Source organism: Heterocephalus glaber, unplaced genomic scaffold (genome assembly GCF_053883595.1).
Source record: "Heterocephalus glaber isolate CG9 unplaced genomic scaffold, H.glaber_assembly_v1.0 deba00001673, whole genome shotgun sequence".
In the NCBI taxonomy this organism is placed as follows: Eukaryota; Metazoa; Chordata; class Mammalia; order Rodentia; family Bathyergidae; genus Heterocephalus; species Heterocephalus glaber.
The window spans coordinates 19717177-19738682 of NW_028258410.1; the positions used below are offsets into that span (position 1 = coordinate 19717177).

At 51.1% G+C, this 21506-nt stretch overlaps 1 protein-coding gene across 3 annotated transcripts in view; it reads left to right on the forward strand.

Moving 5' to 3' along the window:
* Prex1 (phosphatidylinositol-3,4,5-trisphosphate dependent Rac exchange factor 1) overlaps positions 1-21506 on the forward strand; it is a 192304-nt gene that overhangs the window by 18371 nt on the left and 152427 nt on the right. The window contains exons 1-2 of one of the 3 annotated variants that reach the window (XM_087197740.1): positions 13440-13482; positions 14701-14804. The exons of the other annotated variants lie outside the window; for them this stretch is intronic. Of the exons in view, the coding sequence (XP_087053866.1) occupies positions 13455-13482; positions 14701-14804 (132 nt within the window). The 5' untranslated portion in view covers positions 13440-13454. Of the gene's footprint in view, positions 1-13439; positions 13483-14700; positions 14805-21506 lie in introns of those variants that run through there. 3 annotated transcript variants of the gene reach the window in all.

The following is a 21506-nucleotide window of genomic DNA, read 5'->3' on the forward strand; positions in this document are numbered from 1 at the left end:
CTGCCCTCCACCTCCCACACACGGAGGTTGAATGAACAGAACCCAGAATGTTCTGGCAGCGCTCGCTCCTCTTCCCCAGCGACAAAGGCATCTTTGTTGTGCCGGGTGTGAAATCCATCTCAGAAGGGAGCATGGTGCCGGCCCAGTAGGAGTCGCGCTTGCTAGAGTGGGAAGGGCTGAGGAAGGGACCCTGTCCTGCCCAGGTCATAGGTAGATGGCCTGTGCCCCCAAGCCCTCAGTTGGGCCCCGATGCTCTTGACTTGGTTGTGTTTTATGGAATGAGAACTACATGCAAGCACATATCCCCTGAGGAGCCATTAGTCACTGTCTCCTTCTAGCCCTTACTTTTCTTCCACATGCTCAGCAGCACAGGGCTGGCAGGGATGCCCAGAAACAGCCTGTGGGGCCAGTGGTAAGCACTGGTGTCTTTTGGGAAAAATAGTTTGACAATATCTTTAAAAATGAAAATTCACAATACTCTTTGGTTTGGTTTCTTTGGGACTCTTGTCATATAGAAACAAGAAAAAAAAAGTACAAAAAGCTATAAGTTATAAAGGTGTTTATTTCAGTTGTGTTCATGATGCAAAACTTGGCAAGCACAAGTCATGATCATTAACAGATAAAAGCCTAGGATTGTTATTTGTCTACTCACTGGGGTACCAGGCAGATATTTAAAAGAATGTGCTTCCTTTCTGTTGATGGACAAGAAGGCTGCCCATGCTGGATGGTTCAGTAAGAAAGTCTAGGTTGCAAAGTCAAATGTAGAGTGTGATCCTACTTTTTAGGAAAAAATAGCACAGAAATGGTTGTTTTGTTGGATATGTGTGTAAGTCAACTCTGTTACTGTAATAAAATACCTGAGAAAATCAACTTAAAGGAGGAAAGTCTTAGTTTGGCTTATGGCTTCTGAATTTCAGTCCATGGTTGGCACGAATGCTTTTGGATTGGTGATGAGGCAGCACATTATGGCAGTGGGAATGTGTGGCAGAAAAGGCTGTTTGCATCATGGTGGCCAGGAAGCAGACCAGAAGGAACGGGGTTCCAGTATTCCCTTCCAAAGACATGCCCCAGTGACTTGACTTCTCCTAAAGGTCCCACTACTTCCCAGTATCCACATGGGCTGAGGACCGCAGGAGCTTTTAGGGGACATTCAAGATCTGTGTTATGATAGTATGGATCAGGGTGGAGAAAGATACTATAGAATGTGCACCAGGGTGTTCACTGGTGGCCTCAGGCTGAGAAAAGGGAGGAGGGTAGAAGAGTCTTTTTAACTTTATTTTTGTATACTTTTTTGCATTGTGAATTAATTATAATTAACATTATTTTTCACATTAATGTTGACTAATAATAGAGCAAGACAGGCTTTTCTCCCTTTGAACTGGTGAGGGTTGGAGGAGGAAATGCTGGATTTCCTGCTCAGCCATTGTGTGCACATCTGTGCTTGGGCTGGTGATGGTGACATGAGCAGGACACTGCCTGAGCCCCTGTGAGCTCCCAATTCTGCTGGGTCAGAGGCGTAAAAGAGAATTCATTATAATCTGCTGTGTATCAAGGCAGAGGCAGCTCTGGCCATCTCTGGGTGCCTTTCCCTGCCATTGCTTTCTGTTTCCATTCCTCTCTGCACCAAACACAGCCCTGCCTCTGGGCCTTTGCAGTGGCTGTGCCTGCCTTAGGCATCAGTGTGGCTCAGCTCTGTCTTCAGCCACGCTCTGTTCAGATGTTGTTGCCTCCTTCCCTGACTGTCCTGTAAATGCATGGATATTGGATTATTTTGAGCTGTCCCCTTACTTTGAATATGTCCTCTGAGAAGCCATTCCTACTACTCTAAGCTCCTGTGACCTTCTTCTTCCTCAGCCCTCCACATCACCCCTGGGCCCTCACCACTTTCTGCCTGGTGTTGGAGCTGCTTTGGTCCACCTGAACATGGTGTCGCTGGTCCTGAGTCACTGCTGGCACGCAGTAGGTGCTCAGGACATGCTTAATGCTGCCTTGGGTTCACTTTGATTTGGTGTTCCTGATGCTGAGTCCACTGGAAGCACAAAGTAGGTGCTCAATACATGCTTGCTACTCCCTCATCAGGGAACTTCCCAGTCTGAAGAACTCATCTTCTACCCCTGGCTCCTCCCTTTAATCAGCTATGTGACTTGGGGGAAGTCATTTATCATTTTTGAACTTTAGTTTTGTCCTTAGTAAAGTGGGACTAATAATATTACTTCCTGGGATCTTTGTACATCTGAAATGAGCCATGAATCACAAAAGATGTTTAGTGTGGTGCTCTGCATATAATTAATGCTAGGTGCTGTCAATAATAACAAACCAAGTCTGGAGTTTAGAACAGACAAAAAATAACCCTTTGGAGAAGACCCACGATGTATGTCTTAGTTTCTTTTCTCATTGCTGAGACAAAAATACCCAATACCCAAAGTTAAAGGAGAGGTTTATTTCAGCTCACAGCCTATAGAAGTTTCAGTCCATAGTTGGCTGGCCCCAAGGCAGGGTGGTATGGCAGAGGGGCATCACAGGGGAGAAACAGTTCATGGCATGGCAGGCAGAAGCCAGCAAGCAGCAAGCAGCAAACCTGCCTTCCCTCTCTTCCTTTATATTGCATCCGTGCTATAAACCTATTGATTGGTGCTACCCACACTCAGGGTGGGGCTTCCACCCACACCACACCCAGAACTATTTATTATCTACTATTTATTATCCACACCCAGAACTATGCTAATTCCAATCAGTAGACTAATCCAGTACCACACATCCATAATCCCAGTATCACACACCCTAGACCTAGCCAGCTCTGAAAAGCTCCACCTATGAGCATATGAGGCTTTGGGGTGATATCTAGATACAAACCATAACAATGTACCAGACCTGTAGATGATATTTTTGGATGACATAAACCCACCCCTGGTCCTTCAAGAAGCTCCTGGAGTAGCTGAGCCAGACTGCCTAGGTCAAACGTGAGCCTCAGATGTGACACGTGGACAAGGTCTTTGCCCTTGTGGAGTGGCAGTGGATATTCTGATGGACACAGGACAGTGGTTCTTGAACAAGGGCAGTTTAGCCCCTCAGGGGACATAATGACAGTGTCTGGGGACATTTTTAGTTGTCCTAGCCCTGGAGGAAGGTGCCACTGGGATCCCGTGGGTGGAGGCCAGGGCAGCTGCTGAACACTCTGCAGTGCCCAGGACACCCCACAGGACCCCGAATGTCAGTAGTGCAGAGTGTGAGAAACCATGTTGGGCACCTGGAACAGAGTAAAAGCTCAGAAAACATCAGCTGCTGTGATGCTAGTGGTGACAGACGTGCTTCTCTGTTTGCCACCCATTTCACAGACGGCCTGGAGAGGTGTCACAACTCAGCCAAAGCCTTGCTGTTTGTCAGTGCTGGAGCTGGAGTTTGGTGTCAGGGCTCGGTCTCTGTAGGTTGAACCCTGTGGCATGGATGAGAGCTCTCTGCAGAGCAGGCAGCTGTGGGGCACTAGCGGGGAGGACAGTGGTGCTTGGGGCTCGAGCTGGCCTGGAAGCCCAGGAGGAGGGAAAGCCCTGAGGCTGGGAGGACGAAGAAGGCCCCGTCCTGCGGTTGGCACTGGCTGCCTAGCTCGGCCCCCCAGTATAGTGCCAGCACTTGTTGTCTGCCAGTCACTGTTATGCCTTGGGCCAAGATGCGTTCTCAGCCCCTTCCCCATGGGAGGTCTTTGGCAGCCTCCAAGGTGGGGTGGAGGGAGGTCAGTGCTGCTTGGGCAAAGCTGCCCTGGGCAGACAGCACATGGCATCCCAGCTCCATTAGCTACTCAGTGATCTCCGTGCGTCACCTGTCTTTCTCTGAGCCTGTTTCCTATCTGGGCATTGGTGGGCGGGGAGTGCTACCTCCTGCCTTTCCACTTCTCTGGACTAGGAGATGGTGTGTGAGATCCTTGGCCCCCAGCATGGCATCCTAGAAGGAGCTCCTGTCCTTCTTACTGCCTGTCACCCTGCCTCTGGCATGCAGTTGGTTGGGAGCCTGGGGACTCTGAGGGCCAGTGATGAGGAGATGGGGATGGTTCCTTCCTTCTCTTCGTCATTCTCTTTGAACTCATCCATTCAGTCACTTTAAAAGCTGCCCCTTTGCTGGCGTTGCCCACGTTTATACCCCCTGCATGACTTCCAGGTGTCTGTTATGTGATGACTGGACATCTCATCTTGGGTGTCCAGCTGGCGCTGCAGACCCCAGCCTCTCTAGCTCACCCTGTGGCGACCTTCATCCCTCCCTCCCACCCCTACAGCACATTTGGAGCCATTTCCACTCTGCTCTTGCTCTCCTGTCCTGCCTCCAGCCCATCAGCAAATCCTGTTGGCTCCAGCTTGGCTCCGTACCCAGAATCTGGCCACATCTTCCCCTCCCACCCCCTCAGCCACCATTGTCTCCCACTGGGACTATTGTAGTTGCCCCCTCCTTGGTCCCCTGCTCCTACCTCTGGCCCTGGAAGTTGGTTTTCCACGCACCTTGTGTAAGTCAGTCCATGTTCCTCTGCTCAGAGGAACTGAGCACCTGTGGCTGCCACCTTACTTGGAGTAAATTCCATGGCCCTGTTGAAGCCCCCAAGCTCAGCAATATCTGTGTTCCATTCTCCATCCTTGATCTCATCACTGAATATGCCGGACACAGCCCTGCCTCCGGGCCTTTGCACTTGCTCTCCTGTTGTTCTGGAACACTTTCAAGGTGTCTGTTTGCTCATTATCTCTTTAGGTCTCTGCTAGGCTATCTTGCTGTCTCAGGGCAACCTTCCCTGACCTCCTGTCTAATATTGTCCCTCTCCCTTTCTCTATCACTCTTTTGTTCATTTGGTTGTTGTCTGTTCCTTCCTTCAGTAGAATTTAAACTTCTAGAGAGCAGAGGGTGTTGTCTCTTCTGTTCCCTGCAGCATCCCTACACCTCAAACAGTGCCTGGGACACAGTGGGTGATCAGTAGAGTGACGGAAGACCCATCCAATCATGGTCATATGTCTCCTGAGAGTTTATTGCAGGTGTCAGGGACACAGATGGATCAAACAGTGGTGTGTGTCCTCAGAGAGCCCCAATCTAGAGGAAAAGGGACATACAAAGTCATGGCACCATGGAGTGGTAAGCGCTTTAACAGATGTATCATTTGGGATTGTCTTGTATGTGCAGAAATTCCAAATCAAAAAGCTTAAGGAAATGAAACAAAGCAAAGCAAAGCAAACCCCAAAAGTTTTATGGGCTCATTTGACTCAGGAGCAGTGGCTTTAGGCACAGCCAGATCTAGATGCTCCTTTGTCTGACCCATGTATCTGCACATGAACCTAGCATTGCTCCCTGGGGTGGGGGCCCGAGTTCTGATTGGCAGGGGTGAGTCGCGTGCACATCATTGTAGATGGTAAGGTGTCAGCTCCTTCATAAGCAAAGGCACCATTTGCAGGACTTAAGGCTTGACTTTCAGGAGTTCCAATCTCTGGAAGCTTCCGAAGGGGTTTGTCTGAGCCATTTTTGGGGTGTGTGCTCTGTGTTGTAGGCAGTTGAGAGTGGAATGGGGGTGTGCAGGTTCTGGCGACAGGTGGCCCTGACTGTCCCAACACACACCTCCTTCAACCCCTTGGCCCATATTTATGGATGCTCCCGCCTCTTGTGGTTCCCCTTCCTCGTATCACAAAGAGGGTCCAGATGGCTCGGCTCTCAAGGCGTCTGCCATGCAAATCTGTTGGGTTCATATTCCCATTCTCCCTCCCCCACCTGCATCTGCTGGCTCCGGGCGTCTGGGATCCTATTTTGGGCCTGAGGGAAGAAGGATGCCCGGGCTCCCTGGATGGTCCCTGCTCTTTCTGGCTGGTGGAGGTGGGAAGGCGGTCTGTGTGAGCATGGCCTCAGGGCTTGCCACAAGCCTTTCAGTTCCCAAGGATACCCCTGTCTCACCCCGTCATCCTGGGGTTTAAACCAGGACTCCCCCACTACCCACAGGAGCCACCTGGGGAGCTAGTTAAGGCACAGATTCTGGGCCAGCAGGGCTAGGTGGGCCTGAGTTGCTGCATTTCCAACAAGCCCAGGAGTGGAGCAGAGAGGCTGCTGCTCAGGGATGTTCTGAGCAGCAAAGGTTGGGGGCAGGCATGCTCTCAGGGAAGCCGCCGCTCATTCTCTCTGTCACCAGCTGTGCCAGAGATGTCCCCATGCCAGTCTCTCAGAGCTGCCTGTCTTCTCTTGGAGCTCTTGTCCCAGAGGGAATGGCTGAGTCCCACACCACATCCGGTGCTTTAAGCTCCAGGGCTCTTGGCTTTTGCTATCTCTGTGCTGTCAGCAGATGCTGATGAAGGTCCTACTGTGTGCCAGGCACTGGCAAACAGCACTGAGCAAAACAAAGTCCCTGCTCTCACAGACCTGACATTTTGGTGGGGAAGATGGAAAGGTGACAAGCAGCAAACAAGAAAAATCCTGCTAGTGACAAGTGCTAGGAAGGCATGAACACATGGATGTGAATTGGAGAGTGTTGGGGGCTGTTTGGGGTTTGGATCGGGGAGGCTTGGCTGATGAGAGGTTCAGAAAACAGCCTGTACAAAGGCCCTGTGGCAGGGAAGCGCATGGCCAGTGTCTGGATTAGTAAGGAGCGAGGAGAAAGGGTTGGAGAGGAAGGCTGAGCAGTATTGTGAGGGCCCACATCCACTGTGCAGGGCTCTGGAAACCAAGGGGAAGGGCTGGGCTCTTACCCTAAAGATGGAGAAGCCATAGAAGCCATAGAAGGTCCAGAGAGTCACTGAAAGGGAATGTTCCTCACCTGGCTGCAAGGTGTCCGGAACAGATGGCACTGCCTGTGATGACAGAACAGGGTGATGAGCCTACTCCTGGGTGGCTCTTATGGAAGTTTCCCTTTTACAGGCTGGGCCATGGCCTTCTGCTGTGTGACCCTAGGCAATGCTCCCCAAGGAGGGAAGTCGCTTTGCTGTCCTCATTTTCCAGGTAAGGAAACTGAGGGCCAGACACATGCAGGAGCTCACATCAAGGCCACCTGGCTAGTAAGTGGCGAGTTTTAAACTAACACATTTCAGATATCCTGCGATTACTTGCATCCTCGAGAGTCTGGTCACACGTCAGTGCGCTAGGTGTGGCTGTCCCAGAGGCCTGCCTTTGAAGTACACAGTGGTGCCCAGGCTGTTGCACTTTGCCACCTGAGAGGCTGTCTTCCTTTCCTCAGGGTGGCCTCATGTAGGAACTTCAGCAGCCACTTGGAGCCTCAGTTTGCTGTTCTGTGAAAGGGGAGCCCCACCCACTTCTCCATCCAGGGAGAGCTCCTTCTGCTCTGTCCGAGCCTGTGTGCTCAGGGGCTGTTGCTGCTGTTACTCTTACGGTCACCATATTGTTAGCTTTGTCCTTGCTGATGAGTAGAGCGCTAAGTTGAGTGACCAGCTGCCCAGCTTTGCTTGGGACTTTCCTGGTTTAAGCTCCAAGTCCTGTCTCCCAGGAAGCAGTGAATGGAACCAGTTGGTGCCCTACTAAAAAAGTGCTTATAAATAAGTTCAGGCCCTGGTGTCACTGAAGCTTGGGTCCAGTTCTGCCGCCTCCCAGCTGTGTGACCTTGAGCAGGCTACTTAAGACTCTTCTGTGCCTCAGTTTCTCCACCTGTAAGATGGGGAGGGATGACAGTGCTTGCCTCCAAGGGTTGTCATGAGGTTTAAATGAGTTGATGAGTATCAAGAGTTGGGTGAAATGGTTTTAATCAAATTGTCCAGGCCCCAGAGGGAGGAGCTGAGACTGTTGTGGAGTCCAGGCCTGGGCCTCTCAGGCGATGCTTCCCCCAACACTGGCCAGGGGCCTGTGAGTCAGACTGGCTCCATCCTCCACCACATCAAAGCTCCCCAGGCCCCCTTTATGGCCCATCCTCAGCCCCCGGTGCAGAGGCAGATTAAAGGGAGATCTATCCGGTGAGAGGCCAGGGCAGCCACTGATAAGCAGGGCTGGGCTCCAGGGCCTGCCCCGCACACATGCACATAGCCCGCACGTGGCTGAGGCGCTGCTTTTCGGTCTGCACCCAGCCGGCTCCCCTGGCAGGTCCTCCTGAGGATGGGCAGAAGCCCCCTGTGCAGTGGGGCTCAGAAGCGTCCCCCAGGGGCTCTTGGGGATGTCAGAGCTCCTGTGATCCTAGCTGCGGAGGATAAAACTGGGTTCCCAGATGGGGACAGAGCAGAGGTGCTGCTTGCTCGAGGCTGGCTGCGCCTACAGGAGCCGCCTTTCATTCCTCAGATGCTGCAGATGAGGCTCACATGGCTGCAGTTCAGAGGAACCTTGGTCTTTTTCCATCCCTGTGTCCTTGTGGGTGGGGGCATCTGCCTTGGTGATTGTTTGGGGTCTCTGTACAGCAAGCTCCTGCCACCCCCAGCCCTGTGTGCAGGGGGACTTGAGAGTTACATGGAGGAACATATATGGGTGCTCAAGAAACAATAGCTGCTAATTTTTAAAATTTCAGTTTTACTTAAGTTTATCAATTTAAGTGAGAGTCTTACACACATTTGAAGAGATTCCAGTTTATGTCCCAGTAGGAGGATCAGATACACACAGTTGCCTGTAATCTAATTTGGTTAGAGGATAGAAATGGGAGATAAATTTTATTGAACACCTGCTATGTGCCAACACCCTTTAGATACTGTCTCTTCTCCAGGTGTCTTCTGGGGACTGAGAGCATCATTGTGGGAATCTGGCCTCACCTCCAGACCCATTGCATCAGTATCTGCTTGTGTGTGTGTGTGTGTGTGTGTGTGTGTGTGTGTGTGTGTGGTACTGGGGATGACGACTGAGCCCACGGCCTTTGCACTGAGCTACAGCCCCAGCCAGCTCTTTCTTATTTTGAGACAGTCTTGCTTAGTCACTACGTTGCCCAGGCTGGGCTCCTGCCTTAGCCTCAAGAGTGCTGGGATTACAGGCGAGCACCACCACGCCCCAGCTCAGGACTCGCAGCCGGTGACTCGAAGGCACATTCAGTGCATACCTGCAGAGGCCAGGAGGTGGGAAAGAACTCAGCAGAGTGTGAGTGTGAGAAGAGAGACCACGGTGCTGCCATAGGTGCGGGGAGGGGTCAGTGCAGGTGGCACAGGGCCTGGCGGGTGAAGGTGAGGAGCAGGGACTTCCTTGGAGCTCCAGGATGCTGAGAGGGCTCTAAGCAGGGTGATGTGTTTCATGAGCGGACCCTCAGGTGCAGTGAGGAGGCTGGCTGTGGGAGCAGTGAGTGAGTCTGGTTGAGTGGCTGCTTCAGTGTCCAGCACCTGGACAGGAGGAGACACTGAGGCTGGAGTTGGAGCTGGGTCAGACTGGAAGTGTCGTAGAGGAGTGTGGTGTGCAGGGTGTTCAGCGGAGGGGACTTAGACCTTGAAGAGTAACTTGGAAAGCTTCCTGGAGGAGGTGGAGACTTTCAGGGCAGATGCAACAGGCTTGGGAACATTTGGACAGTAGGAGCCCAGGAAGAGAGAGAAGTGAGTGCATAAGAAGGGGACTGGCTTATGTGACCTCTTTCCCAACCCTTCGAGGTCACTGGATGAGTTCAGAGTGTCCTTGGAGTTGCTGAGCTGGAGGAAAGATTAGGACTCAAAGGTTTTGGCCAATTGCTTGAAGGGAAGGCAAGGAGACAGACAGCGTAGGGGAAGTCACAGAGTCTAGTGAGGACTCTCGGCCTCTCAGCACTGGGTCTGCCTGGATGGACAGTGGGCCTCAGTTTCCGCAGGCATTGAGTGGTGTTAGAGGTGTGAAGACAGCGTGTTGTGGCCTGCGAGTCAGAGCAGAGGCCTCTGTGGTGGGCCAGGGTCCTGAAGCCAGAGTCCTCTGGGTGAGATGAGTCATTTGGGAAGGAGATGGCGATGGCGGGCTCCTCTCCTCTCCCTGGGAAGATCGCCAAGGAAGCAGGCACACAGAGGGGCCCTGAACAGAGATAGCGCTGTGGCCTCTGTTTTGGGGGGCTGGGGTGGGGGAGGGAGCTAGGTCAGCTGTATGGGCCACTTAATACCCATGAACTTGCAATTAAATGCGGAAGTGGGAGACAGGAGGGGTGGTAAAAGGGGGTATTGTTCCCAGCTCCAGAGGGGAGGGTAGCTGGGCCCTGGGGAAATGGCCGGCCTCCAACATGAATGAGCTTCAGTGTCTTGGGGGGCTGGGGGAGCAGGCCTGGCATTTGGCCCTTTGTCCTACTCTGCTGGGCCCAACCACAAAGGCCAACTTGATTCCTGTTTGGCCTCTTTCTGGGGGAGAAGAGGGGGACTCAACCCCAGGGTGCTACCCTCCCAGGCCCTGAGCAAAGAGCTCCCTCTGGGAATGGGGGCAGGCAGTGATAGAGTTTGGGGGCTTTCTAGAACTGCTGCCCATCATGATCAGTCCTTGTTTTCTTATAAAAATTTTAAATTTTAATTCCTTTACATATATCCTGCGTGCAAAATGTACAATGTTAAAGTGTATGGCTTGGTGAATTTATAACATGTTATACCTCTCTGTCACATAGATCAGAAGGTAAAAATTGCCAGCACCGGCAGGTGTCCTCTTCTAGGCAGTAACCCCTAAAGGAACTGTTGTCTTGATTTCTATCATTGAAAATTAGCTTTGCATGTTTTTGGACTTTACCTAAACTGGAATCATACAGTATATGATTTTTGTGTCTTTGAAGTTAAAAATTTTATAACTGTGGATACATGGAACTATACAGCATATGTTTTATATACACACACACCAAATATCACATTTACCTACTCTATGTGCCATATGTCCTGTATGGTATAGAACTAGTAATACACATATCGTATATATGATATATGTAACCAATATTATGTATCTGAATATTATATATGATATATATGTAATGCATAATCATTCTCCTGGTTCAAATTAAAAAGATTACAGTAATGTAGAATGAAGTCGGCCTCCCTAGTTTCCTGTGGCCCCTCAGATACACTGGACATGCTGTTTGTTACATCAGTAGTGACACTCAGGCATACGTTTTTGCACTTTGCCCTGTCCAGCATCATGTTCCATAATGATGTATAGAATTGCCTCATAGAAAATACAGCGGTAGTGTAGAATTGCAATGCATGAACGTGGTGTGTGTGTGTGTGCTTAAACCAGTCCCTTACTGGTTGTGTCCATCTTAGCCTTTAAATGATGATGCGACAGACACAAGCCGCTCCTTACTTGTAGATTTATAAACTTCTAGAGATGGAATTTCTGGGTTAAAGGGTGATGCGTTTGTAATTTTTCGTTAGCCTTTGGTGGTTTGACAGGTATGGACGCACTTTCTCTGCAGGGAAATGAAGTACGGCCCATGGTCACAGTCTTGGTGGCCCCGGCCCCAGCCTCTTGTCGCTAGTCCTGTGCTCCGCCCTCCAGGTCCTTCGCTGCATGTCACTAATGTGTAGGAGCAGCGTGCTTCTTTCTGCCTGAGCCCAGGCCCCAGCCGGTGGCTGGGTCTGCAGCTCCTGGGCTTGGCGTCTAGGTCTGGAGGGTGAGCTGCTGTGGTCACCTGGCCTTCTGCAGCTGGCTCTGTTTATGGATCATGCTCGCCTGGGTGATCTTTTTTGTTAGTTTTACGAGGTCCCAGCCATTCCTTCTAAGTTCTGCTGTTTCGTAGGATGACGATATTAATGTTCACTCTCTTCTTGGTGGCTCCTGCCTTTACCTTTTTCATTCAGTATTATTGACACTTGGGGCTGCCATTCTCTATTCCGGGGGCTGTCCTGTGCATGGGAGGGTGCTGAGATATCTCCTAGCCAGCAGCACCCCCTGCCCAGTTGTGACAGACAACAAGAATGTCTCCAAATGTCCCCTGGGGGCACAGTTGCCCCTAGATGTATGAAGCCAGTATAAATCTTTGGTTCATACTGAGCAGTGCTACAGGGAGGATCCTTCTCTGAGCTCTCTGTACACATAAGCAAAGCTCTCATTATTGTATTCTTTTTCCACACACAAGGATATGGGGGTTCAGAGAGGTTGAGTCATTTGCTTGAGGTCACACAGCAAATATGAGGCCAAACCAGGATCCCAGCTCACACTTCTTTTCATTTGTTGGGCACCCACCAAGTGCCAGGACCAGTTTTAGGCTGGGCTGTGTGTTCATCAGGTAAGAGGGCAGATATTAGCCCCCATTCTCACAGATCCAACATCCTGGTGTGGGTGGACAGACAGTAAGCCCGTCTCTGAGCACATACATGACGTGTGAGGCAGTGGCTAGTGGGCGAGGGTAAGGACAGAAGAGCATCTCAGCGACAGTGATACCTGATGGTTGGTGACACTGTCCAGTAAAGCTGACAGGAAGAAGGGATTCACTAAGGCTTTCCCATGATTAACTCCTAGAATCCCCATCTCGCACCCCATGAGATACAGTACTGTTAATGTTATCTTCGTATTGCAGGTGGGGAAACTGAGGCACAGAGATGTTAAGTCCTTTGGCAAGTATGGCAGAACTAGTTCTAGACCCCGGGCTGCTGGAGCTCTTGGCCCCCCCCCCCCCCCCAGCCTGCTTGTACCAGCGACCTGGCTGTTCTGAGTGTAGCGTGAGGTGAGGCACAGTCAAAAACCGAGAGCAAATGTTTAAGCTTCATTTGGCGCAGCAGTTTATGCCAATTGAATCTAATTCTTAAGAAATTAGGCTTGTAGTCTGTCTTTTTGGTTTTTTTTCCCCCTGGTAATTCACTTTTATTGCATGTCACAGAAGCATTGGTCTCAAATGGATTGGAAATTAAAGAAAAATGTTCTTCCCTACAGGCAGCGGGAGGAAGCTCAAGTTAAGATGAGGAATGTGGGGGTTGACGGTGTAGCTCAGTGGTTGAGTATGTACCTTGTGTGGGTGAGGCCCTGGGTTTGATCCCTTGTACCAAAAACAGGATGGGGGAGGGCGGGAAATGTGCCTGGAGCAGACCTACGCCATAGTAAGTGCTCAGTAATGCCAGCTCTTCCCTTGGGAGCTGGGACAAGCAGAGAAGTCTCCTCACTTAACAGATGAAGAAACTGAGGCCCAGGCAGGTTGGCAACTTAGGGCTTCTGGTGCCTTCTTGTTGCTAGCTCTTCCTGGGCCATGATTTTCACTGGCCCCTTCTGCCAGGCAGCTGGATAAGCCCTGACCTACAGGCCTCCCTGTGGAGGTGCCCATTGGCCAACAGCCTGGTGCCCCTCAGCTCCTAGGTGCTAGGGAGAAGAGGGGCTTCCCCAGGAACCACAGGCAGCCGGGGCCTCTTTTGGGAACTCTGTTCTGGGCCTCTCATAGGCCCTTTGCTTTGTCTCTGTAGCTATGGCAACCTGGCTGGACGCTTGGCACTTTCAGGCCACTTCCTCCTCCTCCTCCTCCTCCTCCTGGCAGGCTCCAGTGTGGCTGTGGGAAGCCACCCCCCACTGCCCACTGATGGGGGCTCCTGGGCAGGGCAGTGCTTCCCTGCGGTGTGGGAAGGGCCTCAAGGGAAGGCCCCGCTGCAGCTCCTCCTGCCTCCTGGCCTCTGTCCCCGTGGATGTCAGCCTCTTGTTCTCACTCCCCAGGTTTGCTTTCTCCCAGGCCTTGCCTCCAAGCTCTTCTGGGCCCTGTTAGCTAAGGGCTTCTCCTTCCTTTCCACATCCCTGCTTTTTGGTCTGTTCTGCTCTGTGCCTCTCTCTGCCTCCATCTCTTTAACTGCCTGACTCCCGAGACTTCATTCGTGGGATGGCTGCTGTGTCTGAGAGTGGGTAGCCTCTGAGCCCTGGCTGCAAAGTGCCCTTGAGGTCTCTTCCGTGCTCAGAGACAGGACCATGCTTTAGGGGCTTGTTCATAAACTACCAGCTCAGACCCTGCTGGCCCTAATGGGAGGCTCCTCCTGATGAGGGAGGGGTCCTGTGTGTGTGAGGATGCTCTAGCCCAGTGAGGTAGTCCCAGTAAGTGAGGGCTCCTCCTGCCTCAAAGGACAGTCCTCCTGGCAAGACCTGGTGGGAGGAGGTGGGCTGCTGAGCTTGTGCTCTGACACCTGAGCCAGCCATGAGGGGCTTGACTCAGAAAATCTGGTGTTTTCTTCCTTTCCACCTGGGAGCGGGCCAGATCCCACTGTGGGTTGTTAAAGACATCATTTATTAATGTCACAGCTGTCCCTATAGATATGAATAAGTAATGCTTCCATATAATGCTCTAGATTTAGAGGGTCCTTGGGGGCCCTTAGAAGCATCTAGGTTAAGAGTCATTCCAGTCTGGCCTTTGACTGGGGCACAGAAGAGGACATGATTTGCCTGGGGCAGTATTGCAAGCCCAGATGTCTTGGCTCTGACAGGTAAAGCAGCCAGGTGCAAGAAGAGTCACACTGCCTTCCCCACCTGTCTGTTGTCCATCACCACTGTGGATACAGAGAAACATTCCTCCTTCTTTAATCTACCTGTGCCTTCGTTTTCTTTGGTACCAGGGATCGAACTCTGGTCCTTGCGATTGCGCAGCAGGTGGTGAAACCACTGAGCTAAATCCCCAGCCCTTGGCTTGGTTTTCTTATCTCTAACATGCAGTTCACAAGAACCCCTTCTCTTTTTATTGTTTTTATTGAGATGTAATTCACATACTGTGAAATTCACCGTTAGCATGTCTGTGCCCAGTGGGTTTTCATGTGTTCACAAAGTTGTGCAACCGTCACTGTTTTCTTTATTTTTGGTACTGGGGATCGAACTCTGGTCCTTGCGCTTGCGAAGCAGGTGGCAGAACCACTGAGCTAAATCCCCGGCCCCTGTCACTGTTTTCTAATCCAGAACAGTTTAACCCCTCGGAAATAAACCCTGTACCCACTTGCAGTCAAATCTATCCCAGTCCCCAGCACAAATCTACTTCCTGTCTATGGATTTGGACATTTCCGGTAAGTGGGATCTTCTGTGCCTGGGTTTTTTCACTGATCATGATGTTTTCAAGGTTCATTCATAGTGCAGGACGTGTTAGAATTGCTTTTTTGTGGCCAAATCATATTGCAGCATAGAGATGTGCCACATCTAGCCACATTTTGGCTATTCGTTTGTCAGTTGATGAGTGTTTGGGTTTCCACTGTTCGGCTGGTTTGAATAATGCTGCTCTGAACAGTCATGTGTGCTGTTATACACAAAGATATGTTGTCATTTTTCTTGGGTACATACCTAGGAGTGGTCTCGGGGGTCTCTTGGAAGATTGAATAAGTGTGGAAAGTACAGCTGTTAGACAGAGCCTGGCATAGAGCAGATGCTGTATGTGTATTAATTCTCATCATTACAGAGCAGTACCTTGAGCCCTTGACCTTGGTATTGGGAAGCAGCAATGTTCTTTATTGTTTATTGAGTATCTACTGGGTGCCAGTCACCAGTCTGATGGGGTTGCCACAGATGAGTAAACTGAGGTGCAGAAGCATGAGATAATGCACTCAACATCACGTGGGAGGAGGGGCCAGAGCTCAGACCCACATGGGCCCTGGCGGTCTGGCTCCAGGGCCCATGACCTGGCCTCTCTCACAGAGGCCCCCAGAGAAGCAGCGAGTGCATGTCCCTCAGAAAGCCCCGAGCACTGGTTCCTGAGTGGGAGCATGGGCCCAGAGTTGCCAGATCTCCTGACTTTTAAAAGATATTTTCCAACAACCGGAAATGTGGGGTTTGGGTATGAAATCACTCAATTTTTAAAAGCTGGCACCGTAGTCACATTTTTAACAAACAATTCATGGGCCAAACAAAACATGTCCGTGGGCCAAACTGTGGGCTGTCAGTTTGCACTCTGTGCCCCTAGGGTGACTTGCCGGTGAGGGAGGGGACACTGCAGGCAGGGACCTTGCTTTCATAGCATTTCTGAGCCTTGGGCTCCCACCTTCCCTGGGAAGTTCCGGCTGTGTCTGTGTTGGTTGTGGTCGGATCTCACCCCTCACGGAGTTGGGCTTGTCACGGGCCCAGGTGATGCCAGGTCACTTTGGGATCCCTCCCTGTCACCCTTTGGGGTCCCAAAATCATGGATGCTTGCTGTACAGCCCTCACCAGCTCTCACCGGGAGGCAAAGTGGCTTGGCCTCTGTGCCTCAGTATCCCCTTCTGCCAAGTAGGGGCAACAGTGTTTCCCTCTGGGGTTGATACAGCACTCAGGACAGCATGTGGTGCATGGGAGTGGCTCGGTGATATCATTGTTATTATCACACACAGATGCACAGACGTGCAGTCGCACGGTGATTCCCAAGGCTCTGCTATCTGGCAGCAGCAGCTCGAAGGTGGTTATTTATTTCCACGTGTGTTCCCTTGGTGCACACTGCAGGCAGTGGTCTTAACATGCAAGTGTACGTGCGTACAAGAGTCTGCACGGATCCGAGCCGGCGAGCCAGGTGCTGTTTTCTGCACATGCACATCTCCCTGTCTAAATAGAGTGTGCGTTATTTGTGTGTACACACTCATTCCCACCCACATTCAGTCTTTCTCACGAATTCGCAGAAGTAAATGCACATTGGGGTTCTCGGGTGGTGAATACAGCCACCTGAGCACTGGGTGCATGTCAGATGACCAGGAGCTGGGGCTGCTGGGAATGGATCAGGGCTGGTGGCCTGTGGAGAAAGCAGAGGTTGCGCTGGGCAGTGGTGGGAGGGATGTCGTGTACATGGAGGGCAGGGCTGCAGGGTGTGGGTGTGACACTAAGCTTGCAGTGATGGCTTCTGTGGGAGAGGTGATGGGGTTCCACGCTCTCTGTTGTGGTGTTTGGTGCTGGGTTGGACAGTCAGCTCCCAGGATCCTCAGGGGCGCCCCATGGGCCCTGGGGCTCTCTCTGCCTTCCTTCACTTTGCTTTTCTCTCCAGCGTATTGCAGGCACTGATTGAGTCAGAAGCTTCTCAGAGTCTAAGAGAAGCTGAAGCATGCAGAATGAGTACATCAGAATCAAACAGTCAGGAGAGGCGTCCAGGCCTGAATTATCTTCTTTTTGTCTTTAATCCTGTCAAAGTGCAGTTTTCTCCCATTTAATGTCTTACAGTTACCTCGCAGTCCACTGCCCTCCTTTTCCTGGTGAACCTGTGTGTGTGTATGATGTGTCTTTTGCTTCCCTCTCTTCTCTCTTCCCTTCCTGCAGGACTTTCTGGGGAGACCCATGGAGCTTCAGGCTACTTTTGAAAGAGAGGTGGGAGGCTCATCCACGTTCCAGGGTGGACTCAGCCCTTGCTCATCAGGTTATCAGCGGCAGGTATCCAGCACTGTAGGCTTCGTGGAACTGTGTCCTGAGCCTTCTGCACCCACCAGCTCACTTGCTCCTTCCCACAGCCCCAAAGGAGGTCTTCTTATTGTCCCATTTTCCAGACCAGGGGACTGAGCACAGAGAGGTTGTGTCCATGCCCAGGGTCCCTCAGTAAGGAAAGGCTGAGCGAGGGTGAACCGGCAGTCTGGTTCTGGGACTTGCATGCTGCACCCCAGCACTGCACCCACCAGGTGCTGATGAGCTCATTTAGCATACTCATGAGCACCTGCTATGTGCTTGGCCAGTTTTCTGCTTTCTTCCCTTCCTTTCTTCATTCTTTTCCTCTCTTCTTTCTCATCCATCTGCCCACCCAATCACTGCTTCTTGAACCGTGCTCATTCTGGTATCAGTCTGTGACTTTTATCATATTCAGTACCAGCTGCTGGCAGTATTTATATAGTATTTTTACTGAACTTACCTGAACCTCCTTTGTAAAACCTTTTGTCTTCCCTTAATGATGTTCATGAGCTTATAAATTTGATACAATAGCCTTAGTTATTAATATCAAAATCAAGATGTTTACCAAGCACTGCCCTGCCCTGGGTGGCCTTACTGCAGTGCTATGGGACAGACTTGGACACACCTGTCTTGTTTTTTTGTTTTTTGTTTTTTTTTTGGTACCGGGGATTAAACTCAGGTCCTTAGCTTGCGAGGCAGGCGGTGGAACCACTGAACTAAATTCCCAGCCCTGGACACACCTATCTTTAGGCAAGTACATGGCTCAAAGCCCTGGAAAATGAGACATGGGTCATTCAGACGGTGGCTAGGGATAGGGACGTATGAAGCAGGGCATGTGGTTGGTGGCATCAGGAGTGGGTCTGGATGGACTCTGTTTGCCAGGGTGGCCAGGGGAGGCCTGGAGGAAGGTGGCACTATTCCTGGGAAATGGCAAGGAGCAGCTGTGTAGTTTTTGCAGAGAGGTGTTTGGGCATAAACAAGTGCAAAGGACCTGAGGTGCGAGGTGGGTGTGAGGAGCAGAGACGAGTGGGGCTGTGGCAAGGGCCACATCATGTGGGACGTGTGGTCACATGAGGGCCTGGCATTTTCTTCTAGGTGCATGGGAAGCCAGTCACTGGCAGAGGAGAGCAGGCAGAATGTGCGGGGCTTTATTTTTAAAAGATCCCTCTGGAACCGCATGGATCAGGGCGAGAAGTCTGGACAGGTGGAGCAGGGAGGAGGCGCTGTAGAAGTTCAGGTGGGAGATGAGGGTGCCCTGGCCAGGAGGCGGCAGGCTGCTTCCATGTCATGGTGGGGCCACCTCCTTTGCACAGGTGAGCAGACTGATCTTCCAGCTCTTTTTCTGTTGTGGCCAAGAGTTGTCTCACGGAACTTTCCATGCAAGAGAGAGGCTAAGTTTGGGGTAGCCCGGGCTGGACGGAGACTGCAGAGTTCTTTATTCACTCACTCTTTCGTGGCAGGTTTTGAGCACTATGTTTGGCCTCTAGGAGCAATGACAGTGAACAAGACCAAGAGTACCTGCCCTCATGGAGCTGGCATTTGGGTGGGAGGACAGGTAGTGAACAAAGAAACCATTAAATATTTGGAGTGCCAGTTGGTGATGAACATTAAGGAGAAAAATAGGGAAGGCTGGGGACAGGCAAGTCAGAGGCAGTGAGTGGCTCTTTGTAGGTCAAGCAGGGAGGGCTACAAAGAGAACGTCGTGTTCGAACAGAGGTTCATAAGAAGTTTTGGGGCACATGGAGGAGCGAGCTGGCATCTGTTGAGGAATGCACGGAACAGCAAGTGCAAAGGCACTAGGGCAGGGGCTCATGCTGGTGTGTTTGAGGCACAGTATGGAGGCTGTGTGCTGGAGCACTGATGTTGGGAGGTGAGGTTGGAGGTGGCCTTGTGAGCTGAAGTGGGACATTGGGCTTTACTCTCAGTGGGTTGGAAGCCATTGGAGCAGTTGGAACAGTGGAGGGACATGATATGATTCACACTGTAGGGGGGCTAAGCTTGAGTTGATAGATGGCAAAGAAGCAGCTGGTGACGATGCTTTGAAAGGAGCCCCGAGTCATTAAGGGATGGAGGGGGTTGAATTGGAGATGTCTAGAAAAGGGCAAATCTGGCCAGTGAAAATGGATAGGTCAGCTTTGCAGGTGGCTTTGGGGGTCTAGATGATGTCCTGGCCTTGTCCCACACATGCTGTGTGACCTGAGCACGTTGCTTACTCCTTGCAGCTTGGCTTCCTTACCTGTAGCATGAGGGTAGTAACATCACATCCCTCGCTCTGAAGGTGTTGTGTTAAATGAGTGCTACCCAAAAGTGCTCAGAGCAAGGCTGTAGGCCTGGTCTGAGCTCCTAGGAAGTGCTGCTTTTTGGCATCATCATCAACATCATCCCCATCACCACCCAGGAAAGTTCTGTGGTGAGGAGCAGAGTCAAGGGTCTGTGGCTCCCCAGGCTGTCCCTGCAGGGAGGGTGGATGGAGACGTCGGTGGAGCAGGTGCTGGATTGCATTGTGAGTGAAGCCATAGGCCTGCCACGTGCCCCCATCTGGGACACGGGAAGGACTTGTTCCCTGCTGAATTGGAGAAGGGGTGGACATAGCTGGATGGCTAAGCCTACAGTTGGGGTTTACCTTGGATGATGGGCTTTCTGTGTAAGTGACCAGAAACAAATTGGCTTAAACAAGAAAGGAAATGCAGTAACTCCTGAAGCTAGAACACCGGCTTTAGGTATACTTTGATCTGGGGCTCAGGGTATGAAGGATTGGCTTTATTCTGTGCTCTGGGTGGCTCGGGTGGCAGCATTATGATGAAAGGAGAATAGAAGCTGGTGGCAGAAGGTGAGGTGCCTCCCTCGGTCATTGCTGGGGCCGGGACTCCTGAGAAAGAGGAGCGTCCTGTATGAGAGGTGGGTGGGCCTTTGGGACTCAGTTCTGTGCTCTGCAGCTGAGATTTCTGAGGCACATTTGAGGGCTCTTTCATGACTCATCTTTGGATGGATTCACTTCACCCAACTTACATCATACCCCCAAACATTTCGTGCTGCATCCCGCAGAAGGCTCTCGGGATACTGCCCGCCTGTTTCTGGGGTGGTGGATCTGTCCTGACCATAAAGTGTTCTTGGCTTACAGAGAGCTTCCCATGGGCCTTTTAAATGCCTCAAGTGAATTACAAGTTCAGTCTGGGGTTGCATGCATTCTCCTGTGGCCCCCACGCTGGCGTTAGATGTTTGGTTTCTGGGTGTGTTCATCTCGAAGTCTCCAGTGCTCTGCAATTTAGGTTTAGTTACCACATTGGCAACTTTCCTACTTTTTCTTTGCTTGGGCATTTGTGACATCTCTAATTTTTAGGTTTCATGAAAACAAAGAAAATAAAACCAACCTCAGCCCTATTTCCCGACCCCAACATCTGGTCACCACTTGTCATTTGTGATGTTTGGGGGGAAAGTGTTTTGTTCATTTTTCAAAATTAGACTTAAAAACATGTACCATTATGTATTCCTGTGTTAAATTTATTTTTTCCTTTTTAAAACATTTTGCAACAAGCTTTCTTTAGAGGTTTCCTTAGTCCATCGCCTATCTTCCGGATCTGTGTATAATTTTTTTTTTTTTTTTTTTGCAAGAGGCTCCCCCTCATGTGGATAGCAGCAGAAAGAGGAAATGGGCTAGAAAGTACTCACTGCCCTTTGGGTAATTCTCTTGTGGACTCTGATTGGCCAGGAGCTATGTGCTACTCAGTGGCAAGATTGTTCCTTCAAACACTTGTAATATGTGATATTTTGGAGTCAGCCTTTAAAAAATTCTTTTTAAATAGAAGAACTTTGTAGTGTCTTTGAACAGAATCACTGGACAGTTAGAATGATTCTTACTCGATGAGGCTGAGATATCCCCAAGTGATGTGTAGCCTGGGGCCTCGGGGAGCAGATACCACCTTCAGTTTCCAGGGTGAAAAGGAGAGAAAGAATGCTCTCAGCCCTCTTCAGGGAGGGCCTATCCTCTGTCTCCATGGTGAGGGAGGAGGGGTCAGGAATGGCCCCCAGCTCCTCAGCAGCCTTTGCTTGGCCCTCTCTGACTACTAGTGAGGCCCAGGGCATGGGGCCCCAGAGGGTCACCAGCATCCTATGCCTGCCAGGGCTTCTGAGAGCTTCTTGGAGGGTGTTGGGGGGGAGGACACTGCAAGGGTCAGGGCTCACTGGGCAGAGATGCTCTGTGGCTCCTGGTGACCTCTTGCTCTTCCCTCCCCTTCCTCTCTCCCCTCCCCTTTCTACCCTGCACTGTTTCTCTTCTCTCTCCCTTCCCCTCCTCTCTTTCCTCTCTCTCTCTTCCTTTCTCCCACAGCACCTCCCCCCCTTTTGTCACATCTTGGGGTGTGACAGATGGGTCTCTGTAGGGG